The following is a 22,435-nucleotide window of genomic DNA, read 5'->3' on the forward strand; positions in this document are numbered from 1 at the left end:
CACTTGGGCACGCAACTTGAATACAACCTTGTTAGGACCCACAATTTTGACATCAGGCTGATAAGAAATCCTCTAACCTCTCTGGGCCCATTCCGCTAACCCAAAGAAATCTTTAAGCGGAGGGAAAAATGAGCCAGTAATGGAAAGCTCAGTTTTAATGTCACATTCCTTCCATTCTTCACAGTCAACAACAACAAACTTTGGGAAGCCATTCCCCACGCCTACACCTGTCTTTGAATCACCTAAAGCCATGTCATATTTTATAATGTTCATTATTTTCATTAGCTTAGATATATTCTTGATTTTTAAATCATTTTTAAATTATTTTACTTTATAGTATTTTATTTTTTTTCCTTAGGTTAGATGTACTTATTACTAGTTTTGTTATTATAGGTGTCTATATTTTATTTCTATTCGGGGTTAAATTAGTAACAAAACTTTATTTTCAAGTCTTGAAAATAATGTATACTAATACATTATCTTAAATGTTTATTTTCAAATGTTTATAAATTCACTAGATTTGCATTTTCTATGGAGCTTCAAAATCATAATCAAGGTACAAATAGATTTTTAGAGGGTTTTGGGTGCCGAGGCTGCATTTTTCTACAGGGTCTTGAGGTGCTCGAGCCTTACGTAACAACACCCACAATCATATTCATAAAGGCGTAGGATAAGTGCAAGCCCAGGGCATTATATTAAAAGGTAAACCGGCGTATTAGCGCAACGACTTTTTGCTGGTTGTTGTTTCTTGCAAGAAAATGAATGTGCATTAGTGCAATGGTTTTCGCGCTAGGCCAGTTGTTGGTTGTTGCAAAAAAAACAGATGCACGTTAGCGTAACGGCTTTGGCGCTAGCCGTTGCTTCTTACTTTGGAAATGTAGTTTGCTTGGCGTACTAGCTGCGAAGAAAATATAGTGCACACTAGCTGGGAAAAAAACCGCAGGTCCAACACCTAAAAACCCCCTGTGATGACCAAAAAATATATCTCCACCTCTAGTGATAAATTTGAAGCATGTAGATCTAATGGACTTGGAAATACTCGAATAAGGACATTTTAGCTAATGTGTCATTCGATATATTATTTTAGGACTTAGAATCTATTCTCTTCATATATATATATATAGGGTGCGGTTTTCATAAGGTTGCAACTTTAAACAATCTAATTAAGGCGCACCTTCAAATTTGATCATAATATATAATTTTGATGTAAAATATTCTTAGGATTATCTCAAAATCTATTTTCATATCTAATTATATAATTTTAAACTAAAAAAGGGCTAAAATCAAGTAGATCTATAAACATATGAAAATTTAAAAAATGGATAGTCTAGATAATGTGTTGTAAGACACACTATTTATGAGACTCAAAATCTTTTTTTCTTTCATAATCATACATCTCGATGTCGAGATGCTCAATTAGAGGGTTTTTCAATACTAAAATAATATTTTTCAATGGATTTTGAGGTGCATCCGAGTTCTACATTTTAAGGTTGCAACCTTATATAAACTTTTTTCATATATATATATATATATATATATATATATATATATATATATAATCATCGAGTATGAGATGATGAATTTGTGAGTTTTCAGTGTTAAAAGCTGAGATTTTATATTTTAACACTCAAAACTAAGCTATGGTAACATTTTCTTTTAAGGAACAGGTTTATATAAGGTTGCAACCTTAAAATGTAGAATTAAAGATGCACTTCACAAATCCATCAAAAAAGTTGTTTTAATGTTGAAAAACCTCTAATTGATTATCTCAACATCGAGATATATGAATATGAAAAAATAAAAATATTTTGAATCTCAAAAATAGTGCACCTTGCAACACATTATCTAGACCGTCCATTTTCAAAATTTTCATATGCTTATCGATCTACTCGATTTTAACCATTTTTGTAGTTTTAAATTTTATAATTAGATATAAAAATAGATTTTGAGATAATCCTAAGAATTTTTTATACTAAAATCACATGTTATGATAAAATTAGGTGGCCTTAATTAGATTGTTTAAGCTTGCAACCTTATAGAAACCACACCCTTCTTTTAAATTTTGGAAAGTTCAAACTTTAAATTCGAGATTAATGGCACGTGCAGAACGGTCGTTCTTGCTTTGCTCCTGCAAGAACATATTGTTCACTTACTCGCTCGGTACAAATAGGTGCCAAAGAGAACTATTTTAACTTAAAATTTTAGGATCCAATCTATAATCGTAAGATGATTATTTCAAAAAAAGATATTAACTCTTCTAGTGGATCAAAAACTGGGCATTCCCCTCTACAATATTTTGATACTAATTCTTTGAGGCACTAATAAAATTCAATTGACTTTATTTTTCTTTCTTTTTACTTTGAGGTTAAATTTAGGAGATTTTATCTCAAAACTTAGGAGTCCTAAAATACCCTACTTTGGATTTACAAGAGAAACAAATAAACAGCATACTCCCGCAGAAGCAGGAATCTTTTCAACTTGGGGAAAAAGTAAGGGAGCCATAACCATGTGAGAACGGGAAGGTGGCTCCGTTATGTGTGAGTTTATTAATCTCTTTTAATGTAAAATGCCTACCAACGGTGAAATTGTGTTATAAAGCAGACACAAAAGCATTGAGGAAGGGAGAGAGTTCTCATTCATTGATCAACACTGGAACTTTCTGAAATGTCTCTCTGCAATTTGTACTCCCGAAACACTCCCAGAATTCTCTCTCTCCAAATCCAATTTCTCGTTGTCTCTGTACATTTCTCAACCTTTTTGTTTACAGCGTGATTTCACCGACACTGTTCGTCCTAAGTTCTTTGCAGCCTCAAGAACCCTACATTTATTTTTATTTTTCCATTGTTTTGACCGATTTTGAAGGATTAGGGTTTGATAGCTTCTGGTCGAGTCCATTCTCACAGACCTACGTTTTGGTTTGTCTCCTGTGAAGATGTTCTTCACAGGTGATTCAACCAATCGTAAAAGAGTTGACTTAGGGGGTCGAAGCTCTAAGGAGAGAGATAGGCAGAAGCTTCTAGAACAGACCAGGCTAGAAAGGAAGCGGAGGCTAGGGCTTAAGCAAGAAACTCTTGCTGCAATTAAAATTCAGGTACCCATTTTCTTTCCTTGATTCCTTCTTTGATATATTTCTGTTTAGTATTATATAATTCGTTGGGATTTAATTTTCTCTGGAATGGTTACGTTGATAACAACAAGCAGTTGGATTTCAGTTTTGTTCCTTTCTAGTGCATTAAAATTTTTGAAAATTGTGTTTTTTTCCCTAAATTACTACGCTCTCGTATTTGAGCAAATCTGTGAACTTAGGATTCTTTTTGAATTATGATATTTGTTTCCTCACTTACTGTAACTTTTGACACACTGTGAATGTATCTTTCTTCATCTACCTGTTATTATTGGGCTTTAGCTTCTCAAATTTTTCTTTGCGTGTGTTATTGATTGCAACTGAAGAAGCATTAAGCTAATTTATTTTTATATTTTGCCTAATTTCACTCTAGTTGTCATGGTTCACTTTTACGAATGCCTTCATATTTCAGTTTCATATAGACAGTCAGAATGAACTTATTTGATTCTATTGAATTTTTTTTGAGCAATAACAATTTTATTTCTTTAATATGTGAATTTACATATTTGCTGTAATAACAGCGGCTAAACTGTTTGCAAATTACGATATTGTGAATTCAATCCATTGAGGCTGAACTTGTGGTAAAAATGAGCAGACCTGTGAACACCATTTCTAGCTAAAGCATCAGGCAGAGGACGATTCTTGAAAAGTATGCACAAACACTAGTAGTATCCTACTTCACGACCTACATATCTCAATTTTTTTTTCAAACTGAATGTTAATCGCCAGGATACTTGGATTCCCCTTTGGCCCAAGCAATTACATTCTTTAATCAATTTCAATAGCTTTAATAGCTGTTGAAGACCACTTTTCAGCAATTGGTCCCATGCCTGTGAGGAGTACCTGATCTTACATCATTCGAGTCACATACCCTCACCAATCCTGAGTTTGTCAAAATTATGCTACCCATTTTTTATAGGAAAACTCCTCTAACTCCTGCAGAACCTGGGTTGCCCTTAGAGCTTTCCAGTTCCATCAGTTGGGGGCAACTACCTCAACGATCTTTTTCATCTAGATTTCTTGCTCCAAGTGACTGGCTGCTAGTGGCCATCCAGGTCTATCCCAGAGAATCCCCTAAACTTCTTTCTGGGTTAGTGTGTAAACCATTATGTCGGTTTTAATTCTATCTTTGCCCAAATTGTTATTGGAGCCCTGAAAAAATCCAAATGTTTTTTTTTATTCCAAATAGACCACAATATTGCTGCCACCCCTAGCCCTCACGTTATTGGGCCTCTTTTTGGTATTGAAGGTGAAAACCATTGCTGAAATAGGCTTTCTACTGAGGATGGGTACACCCATGAGAGCCCGAATAGGTTTAACAGGATGCCCCAAACCTTAAGTGCTTCTTCGTACTGTAAGAACAGGCTCATCATGCTTCCACATCACACACTAGTTTGGAATTTGCAGGCCTCAATATTGTAGATGATTAACAGTGAGCACCTTATGTGTTGGCAATCAGACCAATGCCTGGGCTCTTGGTGAGGCTAACAACTTCCAGATTGTGAAGACGCTTCTTTTGGCTGTTATCAATTAGGCTGAGATACATAGAGTGCACCAAGAAATCACCCCTACTGTGTGGGTTACAGGCTATTATATCCCCCTACTGGTGAGGTATGCTCCTGCAAGCAACTAATCAGGCTATGCACTGCATTAACCTATCTGTATCTTATGTTCTCCTAAACATGGGATACCATACACACTTGTCTTCTGACATCTGAAGAATATCACCAAGAACAGCATTCGGTTCGGTAGCAAGAGAAGCTATGCTTGGAAAGCGCTGTGCTGGGATGGTATCGGACCAAATGTGAGTCCAAAAGCTTATGGATGTGCCATCTCCAGGTTAAATCTGATATATCTACCTAAATATTTCTTGCATCAAAGTTATGTACCTCCATTCTCCAGTTCCCTACTGCTGGTTTCTTGATCGACCACACCAAAATGGTATGCTTCATATTTGTGTTTTATAAGCTGTTTCTGTAAATGACCTTCCGTCTATGCAAATCTCCTTAAGCATTTGGCCAATGATGCTGACTTGAATTCTTTAAGCTTTCTGATGTCTAGACCAGCTGCTGTTCTTGGTATACATACTGATTATGGTTTTTATGGTGTTTAGATGACCGTCTCCATAAAAAATCTCTTTGAAGGCACTCTAATTTGTTTAATATTGAGTATCGGCATGAGCACTCTATACAAGGACATGCAGTATACTGGGAGGTTTGATAGGGTGTCTTTAACTAATGTCGTCCTTTCCCTTAGTGATAGACAACTAGTCTTCCAAGTTGCTAGTTTCTGTTGAAATCTTTTAATGACACTGTCTTGCATGACCTTTCCCCGTTTAACAGCACATAGTGGCAGGCTTAAGTAATTTTTTGGTAGAGAACCTCTTCCACATTCTAGATAGCTCCTTATGCATTGTGATTAGATGAGGACACTATGGAGGTAAATAATGGGGTAAATATGAGGTAAGTAAGGTTTAGGCAGCTGGACTATGACTAAGGAAAGAGAACTTTTAGATCAAAGTAAAGGAAAGGCTTAGGAATTATAGTTATTAAACTCAGGTAGTAAAAAGTCTAGATGGGTTAGATTAAATAGGTTGATGAAAAGAACTACATATTAGAAAAGGTTGGTTATTAATAGGTGAATGGAAAGAGAAGTAAAGGTCCTGACTATTTCATACTTCTCATCCACTCCAATACTCGTTTATGTAGTTTTTTGCATGTTGGTATGAAGTATTGAGGCAACTTTTAAAAACTCCAAGGACAGCCATAAGGAGTCCATTTGTTAAGTATCTGGTTCATAGAAAATGATTGAATCATCTACATATTATAGATGAGAAATCATTTGACCTCCCAACTCAGGTTGGGAGCCTTTGAGGATGCCACTTCTGTCATCACCATCATCATCATCAGATCCTTTTCCCAACTAATTGGGTTTGGGTACATGAATCCTAGTCCGCAATTCTGCTATATGAAGGGCCATACCTTTAGTGAGCCATAAGTTCCTATATCTTTTCTCATTACTTTCACATATGTCCTTTTGGGTCTACCTTTTTCCATTTTTGAGCTTTCCACTTGATCTAACTCACACCTCCTAACAATTGCAGTATTGGGTCAGCACAGTATATGGCCAAGGCCAAGGCCAACCTACCTAAGTCTGCTTTCCCTCATCTTAATGCTTATTGGTGCCACATCTAAATTCTCCCGAATGTATTCAATTCGAATTCTATCCCTTTTTGTCTTGTCACTCATCCATCTCAACATCCTCATCTTAGGTACACATTTTATGGGTATGTTGCTTCTAGACTGCCTAACATTCCGCCCTATAAAGCAAAGCTGGTCTCACAGCTATCCTATAGAACTTGCCCTTTAGTTTCATTGATAAGAGGCGATCACATAAACTCCGGTTGTACATTTCCACTTCCCACTCAGCTCTAATCTTATGTGCGACATCTTCCATGATCTCTCCATTTTCCTAGATTATCGACCCAAGATATAAAAAATATACTCTTTTTGGTATTTCTTGGTTGTCATTCTTAAACTACTTTCTCATCTCTATGCCTATTATTGCTAAACTTGCATTCCATGTACTCTGTCTTCGTCTGGCTAATTTTAAAACCTTTAGATTCTAGAGCATCCCTCCAAAGTTCGATCAAAACTATATCGTCCATGAACAACACTACACCACAATATCTCATCTTTTAGGTGCCTAGTTAAGTTGTACATAACTAAAACAAAGAGGTATGAGCTCAATGTCGATCCCTAATATAGACCTATTGTCACTGAAAACTCAATCGTCTTTCCACTAGTTGTCCGCACACTAGTTAGCTCTCCCTCGTACATATTTCTCACCAAGTTGATGTAGTGTCTGGAGACTCTTTTTTTTTCAACACCCATTAAATCAAATCTCAAGGTTCTCTATGATAAGCTTTCTCTATATCAATAAAGACAATGTGGAGGTCTTTCCCTTGGCCCTATACTTCTCAATTACTCTCTCCCACAACTTCTTATGGCTAATAAGTTTAATCTCTCGATAATTCGCATAAGTCTTCTTTGTTCTTGTAAATAGGTATCACAATATTTTTCTCCATTCATCTGGCATTTTCTTTGTTCTCAATACCTTGTTGAACAACTTGGTTAGCCGATCAATACCAATCTCCCCCATGCACTTCCAAACCTCCAGTGGGATGGTCCTAAAGCTTTTCTTATCTTCATCCTCTTCAAAGCTTCTTTCACTTCTGATGCCGTTATGTTCCTATTGTATTTATTATTTAATCATTATTTAAAATAAACTCTCTACCTTTCGTTGACTTCTTCATCCTTCACCAAGACCTTTTGATCCTCACTCTTAATGCATTTAATATGGTTTAGATCCCTACACTTTTTCTCTCCCATTTTTGTTAATTTTAAGACATATTTTTCATCTTTTCTTGTTACCAGTTTACTATATAGATTATCATATGCCTTAACTTTAGTCTTACTTACTATTTGTTTAGCTTTTTTCTTTGCATTTTTAATATGCCAAGTTTTATAGTATGATTGTTTTTTGCAGTGTTCAAAAAGTCGGCGATCCGATCCGAAATCGGGTGATCCCGATCAAGTATCGGCTAGACCGTTCTGGATCCTGCCATAAAATGGGATCCGACCATCACACCTTTTTTTTCAAAGCGGGAGGGCATTTTGGTAATTTTTTCAAGTAGGGAAGGCTTTTTGTAATTTCTTTAAAAATTGGAGTAAGTGCTTCTTGTCCTACATGCCATGCCTGGGCCACGTACCCCTATCTTGTCATTCATGGCCCCCAAGAACACGAGCCCCTATCAACCATTCATGCTTTTCTGGCGTGCTCATGTAATGCTAAGGAGGAGGCTTTTATACATGTCAAACTCATTGTACATGTTCGATGTGGGACATTTCGTCCCATTCATTAGATCCTATGGAGGCTGGGAGCGTTAGCTCTTTCTCTCTCTCCTCTCATATATAATAAATGGCATTAGTTATGGCTCTTTATCAGTAGCGTTAAAGGCTAGGTTTAAAAGGCTGGGACCTAGCTCTTTACCAAGAAATAAATGGCACAATTGTATTAATTTCTTTTATAACATGATGGTCTTTAACAAAAATTTAGGAATATTAATTTAAAAAGGAGGAAAATTATTAAAAATAATAATTGGTTGATAAGGCCCCACCACCTCTATCCTTAACCAAAAAAATTTAAATTTACTTATCCCAAAAACAAAAGAGTAATTGTATTAGGCTATTAGCTAATTGGAATTAAAAAAAAAAAGTACTAGCTCATAGGGCATTAAAAAAAGTAAAAAATAATACTAATATTGGTTTATTGAACATTTTAAAAAAATACTAGTTTATGAGATATTTTAAGAGAGAAAAATAACACTAGCTCATACCTCTTTAGAATTTCTTTCAAGTTGCTTTATCAATTATCCCACATTGCAACGATGAATTTCTTTATTTATTTTCTTAATTTTATTAAAATATGATTGCAAATTTATATTACTAGATTCTATATTTCTATCAACACTAATTATTATACATTAGATTTATATATTTGTGAGGGTCATACCCTTGTTTTGTGAATCAGGTTTATTATAATATTATAATTAATAATTAAACTAATTACAATGATAATCAAGTCTTATATTTTATTTATTAATTTATTTACATTATAAATTATGCAATGTATTATTTTTTGTTATAGTTGTAAATTAGATTTTTAAATTAGATGATATTAAAAGATAAATTTCAAATTTATTCTTATTTATATAGTAAAATGATGATAAAATAATAAAATACAAACCAATAATTCTAATTTCAATGTATAATATTGTATTTAGTTAGGTTTTAATAAATGTTTGATGAAAATCTTCATACAGGGAAAGAACATCTCAATATTCGTATATTGATGCAAAAAAATAAAAGTTATTAATGTAGTACCCTCATTTCTTATTGGATTCCTAAAAAACAACGTTTATAAAGATTTTTAATAATTTTTTTGAAATTTTTTAAGGTCGAATTCGACCAATTTGGCCGGTTCCCGGTACGAAACGTCGATTCACTGATCCGGATGGGTTTTTGGGGTGCCCAATCCGGGCCACCGATCCGTTTTTTAAACCATTGGTTTTTTGCTAATGGCTTTCTGAACCTCATCACTCCACCATCAAGTTTTATTTTCCCTCTAGTTTCTCCTAAACATGGAATTGACTACATGAGGTTGCCACTTCTATGTACTCTGCTAATTGTTTGATGAAATGGATCTTAAATTAACGTAAATAAAAAGGGATAATCCATCTCGAACCAAGGAACTGACTGCATGGGGTGCCACTGATTAATGTTGAGAAGGATGTATTAGATATGCATTTTTTTTTCACAATCTCCATTTTCTTCCGTAGCACTTAAGCTCCATTTATATGTGATATCCTCCTCCTCATGGTCGTAAGCCATGCTCATAATCCTTGTTAACTTTGATTGCTGGTGGGCATCTATGCACTCGTTGGGTTATTAGAGGTGCAGCCAAAATTTATCTCCCTTTGACAAACATGCCTTATGGTGGTGAAATAATCGAACTCAAGACCTCTCTTAGCTGAGCAGTAAGAATTTTAGCAATTATTTATAGATGCAATGAATTAGGCCAATAGTTCTGAAATCCTTTATCTTCTCAGCACCCTCAAATTATGGAATGGGAGTTATAAATGCTGTATTTGTTCCCTGATAAATCATTCCTCTTCAATGAGATTATGTGACCGTATTCTCCACATATTTCCTCTGGTAGATCCCAGTATTCCTCAAAGGAGTCAGATGAGTTCCATCAGGCCCTGGGGCCCTATCTTTACTGAGGCTAATTACTGCTCTCTTCGCTTCTTCATATTTGTATGGTCTCTCTAGCCATTTTTCCTGTTCTTTTGATAGTTTTTCTAAACTCACACCCTCCGAGCATAGCCTGATAATGCTTCTTGAGTTGCAGCTTGCAGTGTCCTGTTTTAATAGGGTTCGGAGGTCTACTGTATATCAAACTCTGTAGGCGCGCTGTTCCTGTGATCCTGTTTCACCAGTAGGTTTACCTTTTGGATTCCTATTAGGATGCTGTCTTTCTAGCATAGGTCTGGCTGAAGACTCCTTGGTCCTGCTTCTGAGCTTCTTTTTCAATTGCTGCAGCTTCTTGCACAGTTTGAACTCTCCCATCCTTGCAAAGGGAGTGGTTGCCACCAAATTCTGATCAGTTTGGGTAGCTCGTTATGCTCCAATCTCATTAGTTCAATTCTAAAGGGTTTGGTCTCACATGTAGGTCAGTATCCAGAAGGATGGGAATATGGTTTTGGGAGGGCATATGATTGGACTGAGGTAAAGTGGGATTCCAGTATTGGCGACAAAAGAAATTGTTGAGCTTGGATATGATTGGATAATCACTGTTGTGGTTGGAACACACAAACTGGGCTCCACGAACTGAAATGTTTATTAGGGCTTACCATCGATGGATGCTGAGAATCATTCTTTGCTTGGTGTGATGTGGCCTACTATATTCTTTGTTGTGGATAGTAAAGGCATGTTAAACTCTCCACTCTAGTCCCAAGGTAGATTGAGCTCTGAGATAGCATCGGGTTCCTTCCGAAAAGTGTGGCGCTGCATAGGTTGATTGGGACCGTATGCAACCCATGTGAAGCCTTTGGTTGCTCGCTGAAGGGGACGAGTGGAGTATTCCTTGAATTTTCATTTTTTGGTCTGGTCCATATAATCCACATTTCTCCCAATGCCCTAATGCACTTTTAAGTTTTATCTGTCCATTTATTGGTCCTCTTCCCCAAACAGATTCAACTTCACTTGGTGCTGGTCCCCCCTACATTTTTGCAATGATATCCAATATTTCTGGTTTATGAGAGGCTACAAAATTTAGGATGGAGTAATGGACCTTTTTAAAGGGAAATGTCCTAACCTGCTTGTATTCCATTTGAGAACCTTCGTTAATCCCTTGCATGTGAATTGGATTTCGCTGAGGTTCATATGATATTGGGCGAGATCAGTGGGGTTACCTCTGGCAATATTTCTTGCTTTCCACGGCACTTACCTTTCATCAAATCCCAACCACTGTTGTTTTTCCTGGAATGCATCTGTGATGTCATCAATATGCACAACATGTGCAAGCCCCATTGTTGCCATCATGTTGGGCATCTGGCTTGAGCTCTTTTGATTCTTTCTTCTTCGGCTGCATTGATCTATATCTTCCCCTGCCGTGAGTATGCACCAAAATCCCCATACTTTTCTTCATCCACCATGTCTAACCCCTACTACTATGACAAGAAGGTCTGGGTTCTTGACTCTAGTAATTACTTGGAGGAAGCTAGTTTCCGAGCTTTATTGTATTTGAAAATTCGTGCCTTTCTTTAGTATATGACTGGTGCTATATCTTACAAAGCTGTGATATTGAGTGAATATTTTTGTTGTAGAAATGTTTTAGGGGGAGGAAGGCCGTTGAAGCAGAACGCTTGGAGGTGCGAGAACAATTCTGCATTAAGTTTGGGGAGAGATGCGAGAAGGTAGACAGGTTTGTCTTGACCTGTAACTTAATCCTTTTGGGAAAAATCTGTTTCTTATTTTGTCTGTTTTATTGAGCATTATGAGTTCTCATCCTGCATATTCTTTGACTTTTGGTTCATGGAGACCTACATTGTCTGAGAGACATTTATGAATTTATATTCTGTTACATCAGGCATTGCTTTGGCCCTGAATCAGAGTTTTTGCGGCAGTTACTCTTCTTCTTCAGCTTGCATGACCGAGATGATTTTATCCGGCTTGCTGAAACCTGTCGAGTACTTCACCAATTCATTAAATTCGATGGTGAGTTGTAATAGAAAATTGTTTTTAAAGGGCAATTTTTGGCACAGGTTATCTGAATTTGTGTTCTTCATCTTAACTGATGTGTGTGTGTGTGTGCATGCGTTTGTTTGTTTGTTTGATAGTAGTTGATATTGAATTAGAGACTACATTTATCATATCTTGTAATTTTATACAAACATGTTAGAGTTAGTGATTTACTATGAAGAAAAAGGAGAAACCTCTAACACTTTGTGGTGCAAAACGTGGAAATGATCTTTCGCACTTTGGGATTTGTAGTCTCACCCTTTGGCATCCAAAGGTCACCCTGAGGGTTTAAAAAAGTGGATCAACCGCTGGTTGGACCGATCCAGATGGATTTTTACTGGTTTGGCTGTGTGGACCATAAAAAACAAAATCGTAGAGAGCTTTTAAAAAATGGATTATATTGTTTTGTCAAGAAAAGGACCACTACTTTTTATAGTTTGGAGATACTAATGAAGACACCTAAATTCTGGTAGTCAGGTTTTTGAGTGCCACACATTGATTTCAATCTAAAATATAGTAACATCCATAGAATTAAACAATGTTTTAAAAAACGGTTCGCCTGGCGCCTAGGCGGTCTGGACAAAAAATATGCACTCCTAGACCCAGGCGGTCCTACACGGGCGGATGTACTTGGGCGGGCGCTCAGGCCATAAGGCCTTTTTTGTTTTTTGAAATTGCCCAAAAGGGCAAAGGGGGTCATTTTGACCCTCAAAGTTGTATAAAAACGTTATGGGGTTTATTTTTAACCCCCAAAGTGAAAAAAAAACACCTCAATATATGAAAACCACAAAGTAAAAAAAACTACAGGGTGCCCGTGTTTTGGGCACCCGCCTAGGCACTGGGCGCCAGGCAGGCCGCCTCGGGGCCGCCTAGCGTTTTTGAAACCATGGAATTAAACAAATATAAAAAATACAAGTACATGGGTCAAAATTTGTGTTATGTTAAAAGGCAACAGAAATTGAGAAGAAATAAAAAGTCCCAAAAAGAATTGAATGTTTCTTCAATTTTTTAAGGCAAATCTTGTATTTGTCAAAAAAATTCATAATTCGATGGAAATCCATGATTTAGCTATTGATCCTCATATAACTACTTCGTCTAGCATTAAAATGCTATAAATCAAACTAGATCAAGCCCTTTTTGAATATCTGAGAAAAGTTAGTGTCCAAAATTACAAAGTTTCCTGGAAAGTTGAAACCTATAGAAATCAGTAATGTAATGATTAGAAAAAACATTGTTCTAAATCATGCCCTAACACTCTATACCAAAAACCCCAACTAATTATTGCATAATATATACAAAATATAAAATTATTTTATAAAACCCGAGGCTTTTTCAGAAAAATAAAATCCAAACTAGAAAATTGAAGATCTACACAAAATAGATATATTTTTTTGAGAAAATAGATATTTTTTCAAAATAGATATTTGAAAGCAAGAAATAGCTATTGAGGATTGAAGTTTACACCAATTAGGGATATGTTGGTCTTGACCCTTGGATCCTCTTGCTTTGATCTCATGTAAAGCTTTGTTAAAGGGAAAGAGAAGAGAAGAAAGAGGAGAGGGTGGACAAGAGGGTCACTAGGTCGTTCCACTCAATTAATGTGGAGACATTGATATATGTAAGTGTGAGGCTTTAGAGCAATTTACTCTTATATCCTTATTTACCTGAGAAATTACAATGAGAAACATTACATAGACGTTAGACATTTACAAGGACGAAATGTCTAATAGTGTGAAGAGTCTCCTTCCCTTTGAGTCCAAAACCCACAATCAAGGCCTAGACCTTCAGCTGTATCGAAAAGATTTCTATTCCAACTTCCATTTATAACTAGGAGGAGAACTTCGTGGATGTAGGCTTTGATCTACATAAGTAGCTTTGCTCCTTGAACTAGGGAAAGATTATAAATGAAACATAGGTCCATGGTGGCCCCTCCATCTTATTGGCTTCATAATTTCTAGCAGCCCAGCATTTCCTATCCACAATTGCTACAATGTGAATTGTCTATCAAGAAATGAATGAAGGAAATTTTGGTTGTGCTAAATGCTTACGTGAGGATCAAAACCATCCAAGGGACAGTGCATAAAGTTTTTTCTCGATAATGGGATAGTACATCGAGTTTTTTCTCGATAATGGGATAGTGCATAAAGTTGGATGCACATTGGCCTTGCACACATTCATGTGGGATATGCGACTTGTGAAACATGTGTACTCTTTCAGGGAAGGGATTAAGCTTTAGTATAAATTTAAAATCTTCCTCATGTTGCTTCACTTAATATCTTTGTTGTATGTCTATCCACGTATGCATTAAACCTAGTACCTTCGTCAAATTTGTGTGCCTTTGAGGGAGACATTGTTCCCTGGACATGGAGGTTTTGAATGACCTTACGTACTGGTGCTGCGAATGACCTCCCATAGTGGTGAGACTTCCTAACTTGTAAGCAAATGTTGTAAAACTTAAATTAGCTTCACTTGGCAAGGGCCCAAAGTCCTAGACTTTAGCCCTTTGGCTGAAGGGAATCTTGTAACAATCTGAAGAAGTGGTTGAGTTCCCTTTTTCTTTGTTAGTTTCTTCTTAAGTTTTTTTGGTTGGTTCTAATTTCTCAAAGGCTCCAATTTTTAAGGAAATGAGTACTATTTTAAGAAATTAAATTTAGCATATCATAGCATGAATTAGGCAGATATTTTAGCATCACAATTTGAATCGTTATGGAGGCTTTAGGATTCATTTGCGATCGGCATAGGTTAAGGTAATGGATTAGGACTGGCACTCAGTTGAGTGTTGTGTAATTGACATGAAAGAAAGGGTAACCCCGTTCCAGATAGAATCCAAAATGCCACTTATTGGTGTCTTTTTGCGTGATCACTCTAATGTAAACAAGCGCAAAAGGGAGGGGGACATGTGGTGGAGCTTTGACCACCAGCACATTGTCATCCATTTGCTGAAAAATGGATTTTGGTCCTTCCCAAAGCTTTATAACTAAGATATTCATCTAAGCTATTTGGATACGATGTTTCTAAGTTAATCTTCCTTTCTTTTTTAAGTGTGTAGTTGCCCTTATCTCACTTGTCTGTGGAAATTTTATGTAGTTTATTGAATCCCTTATTTTATGGGTGTTGTGGTTTTTTAGGTATGGTGCAACATCATTGGTGGCGTTTGTCTAATTTTTTCTTGTATTTTCTTACTTGAGAAAACCTTTTTATTTTTTATTAGTTATTAATTTTTATTTTATTTTTATTATAAACGAGGACAGAAGACTTCCTAGATTCATTTGAAGCACCAAAACATTCTCTTTCCTAGCCAAAATGAAGAGGTCTGGGAAGGAATTTAAATTTTTTGTAAATGCATCTGATTTAACTGATAAGCAATGCTTGTTTCTGTGCACATTTTGTCAAAATTTGGAATATGTGCAGAGGTGGTGCAGGAAAGGACATTCAAGCCTTGCTAGTTAGAGCTGACTACCTTCTAGACGTCCTATCATAGACATTTTTTGGTAGTAGTTGTCAATCTTTTAAATTTGATAAGCCTGCTTTTTTCCATGTTTTCTCTCTCTCTCTCTCTCTGTCTGTATATTTCATCGAAAATGATCTGATTTCCTTGAACTTCTGAAATTCCATCACAATCTTCATTCTCTCTATCTCTCACTCACTCACTTACTCACTAACTGAAGTGAGCTTCTCCTTTCCCACAAAAAATAGGCATTTGTATCTATCTTCCCTCCCTTTTTTCTTAACTCATAACCCAAAATATTTTGGACATATTATGTCTTTCTTGGCAATGAATGTACAGCTGTCTACTCGTAAACTCTGGATGGATTTCTCACAAATATATTAAATGATGGTATGTCTATGCGTAAACTCTGGGTAGCCAGCACAAGAGCACGGGTTCAAGTCCTGAGAGCGGCCACTTTGTGCATAAAAAGCCAAAGGTTAGGACCGTTTCCGGCTCACCCCGCCGGGACCCTGCGTAGGCGGGACCAGCGCAGGGTTACGACCCAATATTAAATGATAGTATGTTGGAATTGCAAACATTTCATGAGGGAAGTGGCTACATGACACATGTATCAGTCAAATGGACGCTACTATTGATGCAGATGTCCAGAGCTTTATCAGAACATGCCACCAAATTTATGTTCTTGTTTGATAGTTTGCCTTGTCTTTGCAAAGCTAGCTTGCTTTGAAATCACAAGATTGTGGACGTCCTCCATGAGTCTTTAATACTGATCTTGTAAACCAATCCGACCAAAAGGACAGGTATGCACTCTAGTATCAGTAGTCAAACCATCTTCAGGTGAAAGCTATAGATTTATGTTAACCTCTTATGACTGTTAGTCAATCGTTAGTAACATGGAGAAGACATGCATAATCCTAAGCCTGATTTCGTGCCAAAAATCCTGGCTGGATATTATAAGTCATCCTATCCTACTATTTATTAGATTGAAAGAATCCTTCGATACCTCCATGGTCCAATTAGTCCACCTGAGGGCCTTTAGAATGCCAAAGATATTAATTGTGGGCTTCACCATATTCTCAGCAGCATAGAATTAGACAAAATATTCAAACTTGGACTTGATTTTGCCTCCTATAATGTAATGTTCCACTTACCCACCTCATTTTCCACTATCAATCATGCCTCCTCCTGGTAATAGTAGACCCAAGACTTGTGATTCTCTTATTATCCTTCACTGCCTAGAAAGCTCATTGCTCATTCATTGTTGGCTGTTCTGATTCTATCAACCTTTCTTATGGTAAAAAAGCCACTCAGAAAGGAAATGATCTAGTTTTTCATTGCAACCAATTCCAGGAGTAGTTCGTGGATAAGAGGAACCTAATGCGACCCTCTAAATTAGTTTTATGCTGTTCTTTTCTTCAGGTAATTTGGTGCTTTCTTTGCTAGGTGGCTTCTGCAGTTTCTCTGTCTTCCTTCCCACCTAACATGAGTTCTAGAGATTGTAAAGGGCTCCATGCTTACATCCTAGAATCTTGATTTATCCATCATGTGATAAAAATACAACTGTAAAAGTTTTATCAAGGTGTTCTCTGAATGTCTAATCTTGAAATTTTGGTATGTTACGAGCTAGTGCATAACTCATATAGCTTGTTACAACTATGGTAGAGGCCCTTATCAGAATGAAGGAATGGTTTGTAGCAAGTCTTGAATTAGCTTGTATTTTATGAATTATTCCTTGGATAGATGGATGATTCGGTGAATGATTTTCCAGCACATTTCACCAATTAAAATCAAGTTTTTGCTGTATTATTATAATGTTTGCGAATTTGCTAGAGATTTTCAATGATTTTATTAAAGCACCACTTTTAGTTCAGTGATTTGATATGTTACTTTTCCTTCAGTAAGAAGGCTCTTTTCTTAGATCTTCTTGGCTTGTAGAACCCTGTACACCTCATCATTATTCCATTCTTAAATATGTTTTCCTGAAAAGTATCAAGTTTCTGTTTTTTCAAGGTTCTGCTTCTTTGTTGTTCTTTGGGAACTCAATTGTATTTGTGTCAGAAATTTTTTAGTTATATGGGAATATATGAATCTCCTTGATGAAATTATGCACATCTTATTGACAAGAAGTGATGATAAATAGGAAATGTCAAGATTCTCTTTGCTGGCGACGATTTACCATCGAATCAAGCTATTGTGGAGAATAGAGTCAAGCGGCTCACATTTCTTTGCCTACAAGCTATCCATCACAATAGGTTCGTGAGAATCATTATTTTTCTTTAGTCCTTTTAATAATCCAGTACCAAGGTTGTAGCTTGTATGTATATATACTATGATATAGATTCAATATTTTGTTTGTAAGTGTTTCATGGTTTTAGATTTGTAACAATCTAATACACGTGAACATTCAAAAAAAAAAAAAAGAAAAAAAAGGGAAAAAAACCTAATAGCTGTGTTAATGAGTAAGTAAAACTTTTATCTTTTTGGAATTATAATGTATGGAAAATGGTTGATGATTGATTATATCGAAACCATATTCTCTAATATGATCATGTGAACTTGAAATCGAACTGAACATTTACAAAAGGTTTTGAGTGAGGATACTGGATATTGGATTTATATCTATGAAAAATGATGCGCATGTTGGACATTTTATGGAGCATCATCGATAGATGTCCAATGCTCATGTCAATTTTCATTCTTATTTGTTCATTATGGTGTATTCATTAAATAATTTTTAGGTAACAAAAAACAGGTGGAAGATTTTCATCAAAATTTGTCCAAATTGGATGCAAATAAATCTTTTGTAAACTAGGCCAGATATTGATTGGTTACCTAAATATATTGAAATTTCGAAATCATGTTTGACATTTACCTCTTGCGACCTAATTCACTTCCGTAAGATGGAAAGAGAAATGACATTACCAATATTTGTCATGTTGTCATCTAAATTAATGGCACTGTGCTATTCAACATTGATTTATCTTCTTGAAATGGTTAAGGGACTGGATAGAACGGTATTTTTATTACTGATTCCATTAGTTCTTGTGTTAATCTTGGGAATAGATGCATGGGCATTCCTTGAAGTTGCAGGAGAATGCAAACAAACACATCTCCATTAGTAACATACTTAAAAAGCCTTAAAATTGCGGGTATTTTGTCCCTGTTCCACTGCCCTAGACATGAGCATACAAACTTCGTGGCAAGGTGAGCTTAAAACCTTTGTTGAGTGTTAAATGATTTTTAGGTAATTTACATGCTCAAATCCTTCCTAAGTGGTTTCACATTTTTCTGAAGTGTTTTCAGCTCAATTTCCCAAAAGCATTGCTGCATCTGATGCTCCAAGTGGTCTATCAATCCTATACTTGAATGCCTTAGGGATATTAATTGTATCACAACTTGATCACAAGGTCTCTCTTGCTATTCTGACTAATAGAAACTTTTGATTCTACAAGATTACACCCTGATATCAGCACTGCCATTGAACTGTCAATATTTTAGTGAATCCCGTTTGACCTATACAGCCACTTCATGGCACTAAACGTTCATTCCCCCTTTCATGGACTGCTGAGCTACTGGTGCTTTGAGAAGGGGCTCCTTGGCTATATGGTGGCTGCCTTGTAGTTAAGGATCTCAGGACACTAGCACTTCCATATAAATCCTTAGCTTGGCCAACTTATCTCCCATAATCCTCCCTCATAACATGGCTCACATTGCTGAACGTTATGAAATAATACAATTCAATAAACCAATCATAGATTACCCTACACTTCAGTGGTGAATTTCATTATTCATGATTGTGTAGGACACATGACACATGATACCTGGTTGGCTACTAATAAGCCTGGGCTTCAGTCAAGCTGCATAGCATTGATTGAATTTGCATTTCCTGTCACGTTGTACTTCACCGGACCATGCTTGATCCAAATTCCTTTTGTAGCTCCTATCTGAGTTGAACTTAAAAGCTCTGGTTGGTGGTGGTAACCTTATACGTACTTGACTGTTGCCTGATCAACAAAGTTACAGGTTCCCCGGTAGAATTTCGATGTCACATTCAGCCTTGTACCTCTAGCATCCCCTCTTTGACTTTATCTATTATACCTCTTTGAACTGACAGCTCTCTGAGTGTGTTTTAACCATCTTATCAATGTGTTAACTCTGGAATTTGCTAATATGATATGCTGGAATATTATGCCCTTCTAGAAGAGATCCTCTTTGGTCCATAGGAAGCCAAAACTTGTTGATGGGAAAAGAGGGGGAGGGGAAGCACATGGGCAGATTGGGGACTCTTGGCTCAGTGATTTGGTTGTTGGGGGCTATCCTTCTGCAGCACACCGCTCACCCAAACTTTGAATCCTAACCAACCTACCTGCAGTTCAATGTGACAATCTACTCCATTTGCAGAGTTTTGAAGCAATGTTTAAGAATGTGCTAGGTCGTGCCTAGGTGTCCGGGGGGACTGGTTGCTTATGAGTGGTGCGGCTGTCTAGGCCAGTGTTCACAATGTTGGCCGAATAGTCTCTACTCGGCCGAGTTACTTGGGCTCGGGCCCTTGCCGAGCCCGAGTTGTCCTGAGTTGGGTGTCCAACTTGGGGATACTAAAAATTAAAAAGCAAAACCTTAAACAATTCTAAAAAATAAATAATTTATTTGGGATATATTTCCAACTTGGGGGAGACGCGGTCAGACCTTTTGGCCACATGCCCAGGGCCCTCTCATGGTCACTTGGCCAAAGTCTCCCCTCTCCCTCTCTTTTATTGTTTTACTCCTTTTTTTTTTAAACTTCTTTGGAATGATTTTTACTCGGGCAAGTGCGAGTGGACTTGGCCGAGTAACTCGGCTTAGGCCAAGGCCAAGTCCTTGGCCTGAGCTGATTAAACATACACTGATATAATCTATTTATATGATATGAATGTTTATGTTGACATGCTGGCCTTTCTGGAATTTTCATTGAATCATGGGGGATGTAGTAGACAGTGACACCTGAATAGTTGTGTGCGGAACACTGTTGATATTTGAGCCTCAGTTGTCAGTGTCCATGGAACACCATTGATAATTATGAACCTCAGTCATGTACTGGCTGACCAAATAGGTAACCTGCTCATTAACTTTGGGTGGGTTTATTTTGTACTTGAAGAGCAACTGTTTATTGATTGTTGAGGGTGTCGGGCTCGTTTTATGTTGATATTGGACTGTCTTTTATGATTTCCTTCACTTTTAATATGCATTTTTCGGTCCTCCAAATTCCTAGTAATTATTCATGAATTACATAATATCTTTTGGGAACAATTGAGACCATTTACTTTTGGCACAGGGAGGTCACAATTACTTACAACCATCCGATGTGAAATCTAACTCTTGGCTGTCTCACAGGGTTCGAGAAAATTTCTTTTGATCTTTGAACTTGGTCAATGCAATAAATGCAGCCATCCAATTTCACATCCAATTGTCAAGATTAATTGCGACTACCATGTACCAAAGATAAATGGTCTCATTATATACTTTTCCCATATCTTTTACTCTTGTAATTTTATAATTCAGGATGCTTGTTTGTTTATCTATAGCTGGTAGTTATTGATTTACATGGCAAATCTTGTTTGGTGTGTACAGGGCTTGGTTGAAGGACCAACTTTTGATGCCTCCTGAATCAAATGACAAACCTGCAGTCATCTTTCTAGAGGCCATTTTTTCTTTAACTGAACCTGGGCTCCCATGGGTTTGTAAACTTGTGGAGTATGTTTCAAAAAGAAATGCCTTTGGCTTGTTACGAGACATAATTCTCACAATTGTAGGTTCTATCACCTTCCTAATATTCTTTTATTTTTTGGTTTCATGGTCCTATTGATGTGATTATGTGAATTAACTACATGGAATGTATGTCCTCAATCATTCTATATAACTTCAAAATATTTATAAAAAGCATTACTCCATTCAAATGTCCTGATGTTATGAACAAAGATGCCTTGCTTATCACTTTCTGATACTAAAGTTTAGGAGTAAAATATGAACCTGTAAGGATTAATAAATTCACTTTTATATGTAGCTTTATGTGACCTAGCCCTTAAGTTATTGATTTTGGGGCGTTTCTGTTTTCCCAAATTCAGAGTAACGTGGAGGTAGTTCGACTTAATTTTTTAAACTTATAGAGACATTTGCTATGATGGCAAGTGATACGTGAACAACTAAGCCTAAGCCATTGACTAATTGGAGACCAATGCAACACCTATTGGATTTCATACACATGTGGCTCAAGAGCAGGGGTAGCCGGTTTGGGCGGAGATTGATAAAACAAGGCTAAGCTGTGCTACATCATTTTCTTTCTGTTAGACAATGTCATTTTTTTTTTTTTTAGAGTATCCTTTTTTTCCACGTTGTTCTTTCCTCCATCTCATTCCTCTTGCCATTCATTCTTTTTTGAATCTCTTCCGTCCAAGGGCCAAACTAAGCGAATCTGATGACATTGCTTGAGTGTAACCCCCTTCCATGTAGATTGTCCTTGAACATGACCTTTAGATAGTGAGTGATGGAGAGACATTTTTACCTAATTGTGAATATGAGGTGCACTTTTTAAATTGCTATCAATATTTTTAAATATACCTGGAATTTACTTGCTCACTTAACCCAAAGACTTGGGTCCAAGGGCTGAAACTAAGCGAATCTAATGACATTGCTTGAATCTAACCCCCTTCCATGTAGATTGTCCTTGAACATGAGCTTTAGATAGTGAATGGGCCTGGTTTCCCATTCTGGGAGGGAATCGCCTCAATGACTTACAAAATCCAATCCGCATCAGCATTTTTAAAACCATGGTTCAATCTGAACAAAAACTAAATCTGTCAAGTGGCGAATCAATAAGTGAAACCTTATTTCCTTTTCCTTATAATGAAGGCATACTTACCATTCTTGCTTCTTATCCCAAGTGTGGTTATTCGCAATTTCCACTTTCTGGGCAACTACCCTAGAAATTTGTTACTTCCATTCTCCCACAGGCTGCCCTCT

The 22,435-nt window shown here is 36.7% G+C and overlaps 1 protein-coding gene across 7 annotated transcripts in view; it reads left to right on the forward strand.

The window, feature by feature from the left end:
- Positions 1–2,620: 2,620 nt before the first annotated feature.
- Positions 2,621–22,435, forward strand: part of UPL6 (ubiquitin protein ligase 6) — a 76,366-nt gene continuing 56,551 nt past the window's right edge. For 5 of the 7 annotated variants that reach the window (XR_016049664.1, XR_016049663.1, XR_016049662.1 and 2 more), the window contains exons 1-5: positions 2,621–3,091; positions 11,574–11,671; positions 11,837–11,964; positions 17,580–17,691; positions 21,047–21,224. Coding sequence is in view for 2 of the 7 variants with exons in the window: in XM_011623984.3 (XP_011622286.1) it covers positions 2,933–3,091; positions 11,574–11,671; positions 11,837–11,964; positions 17,580–17,691; positions 21,047–21,224 (675 nt within the window). In the remaining 5 variants the exon portion in view is untranslated. The remainder of the gene's footprint in view (positions 3,092–11,573; positions 11,672–11,836; positions 11,965–17,579; positions 17,692–21,046; positions 21,225–22,435) is intronic. The other 2 variants (XR_016049665.1, XM_088858638.1) reach the window with 1 other exon arrangement.

The sequence above is a fragment of the Amborella trichopoda genome, chromosome 2, assembly GCF_054954075.1.
Source record: "Amborella trichopoda isolate Santa Cruz 75 chromosome 2, AtrichopodaSantaCruz75HAP2 v2.0, whole genome shotgun sequence".
Classification (NCBI taxonomy): Eukaryota; Viridiplantae; Streptophyta; class Magnoliopsida; order Amborellales; family Amborellaceae; genus Amborella; species Amborella trichopoda.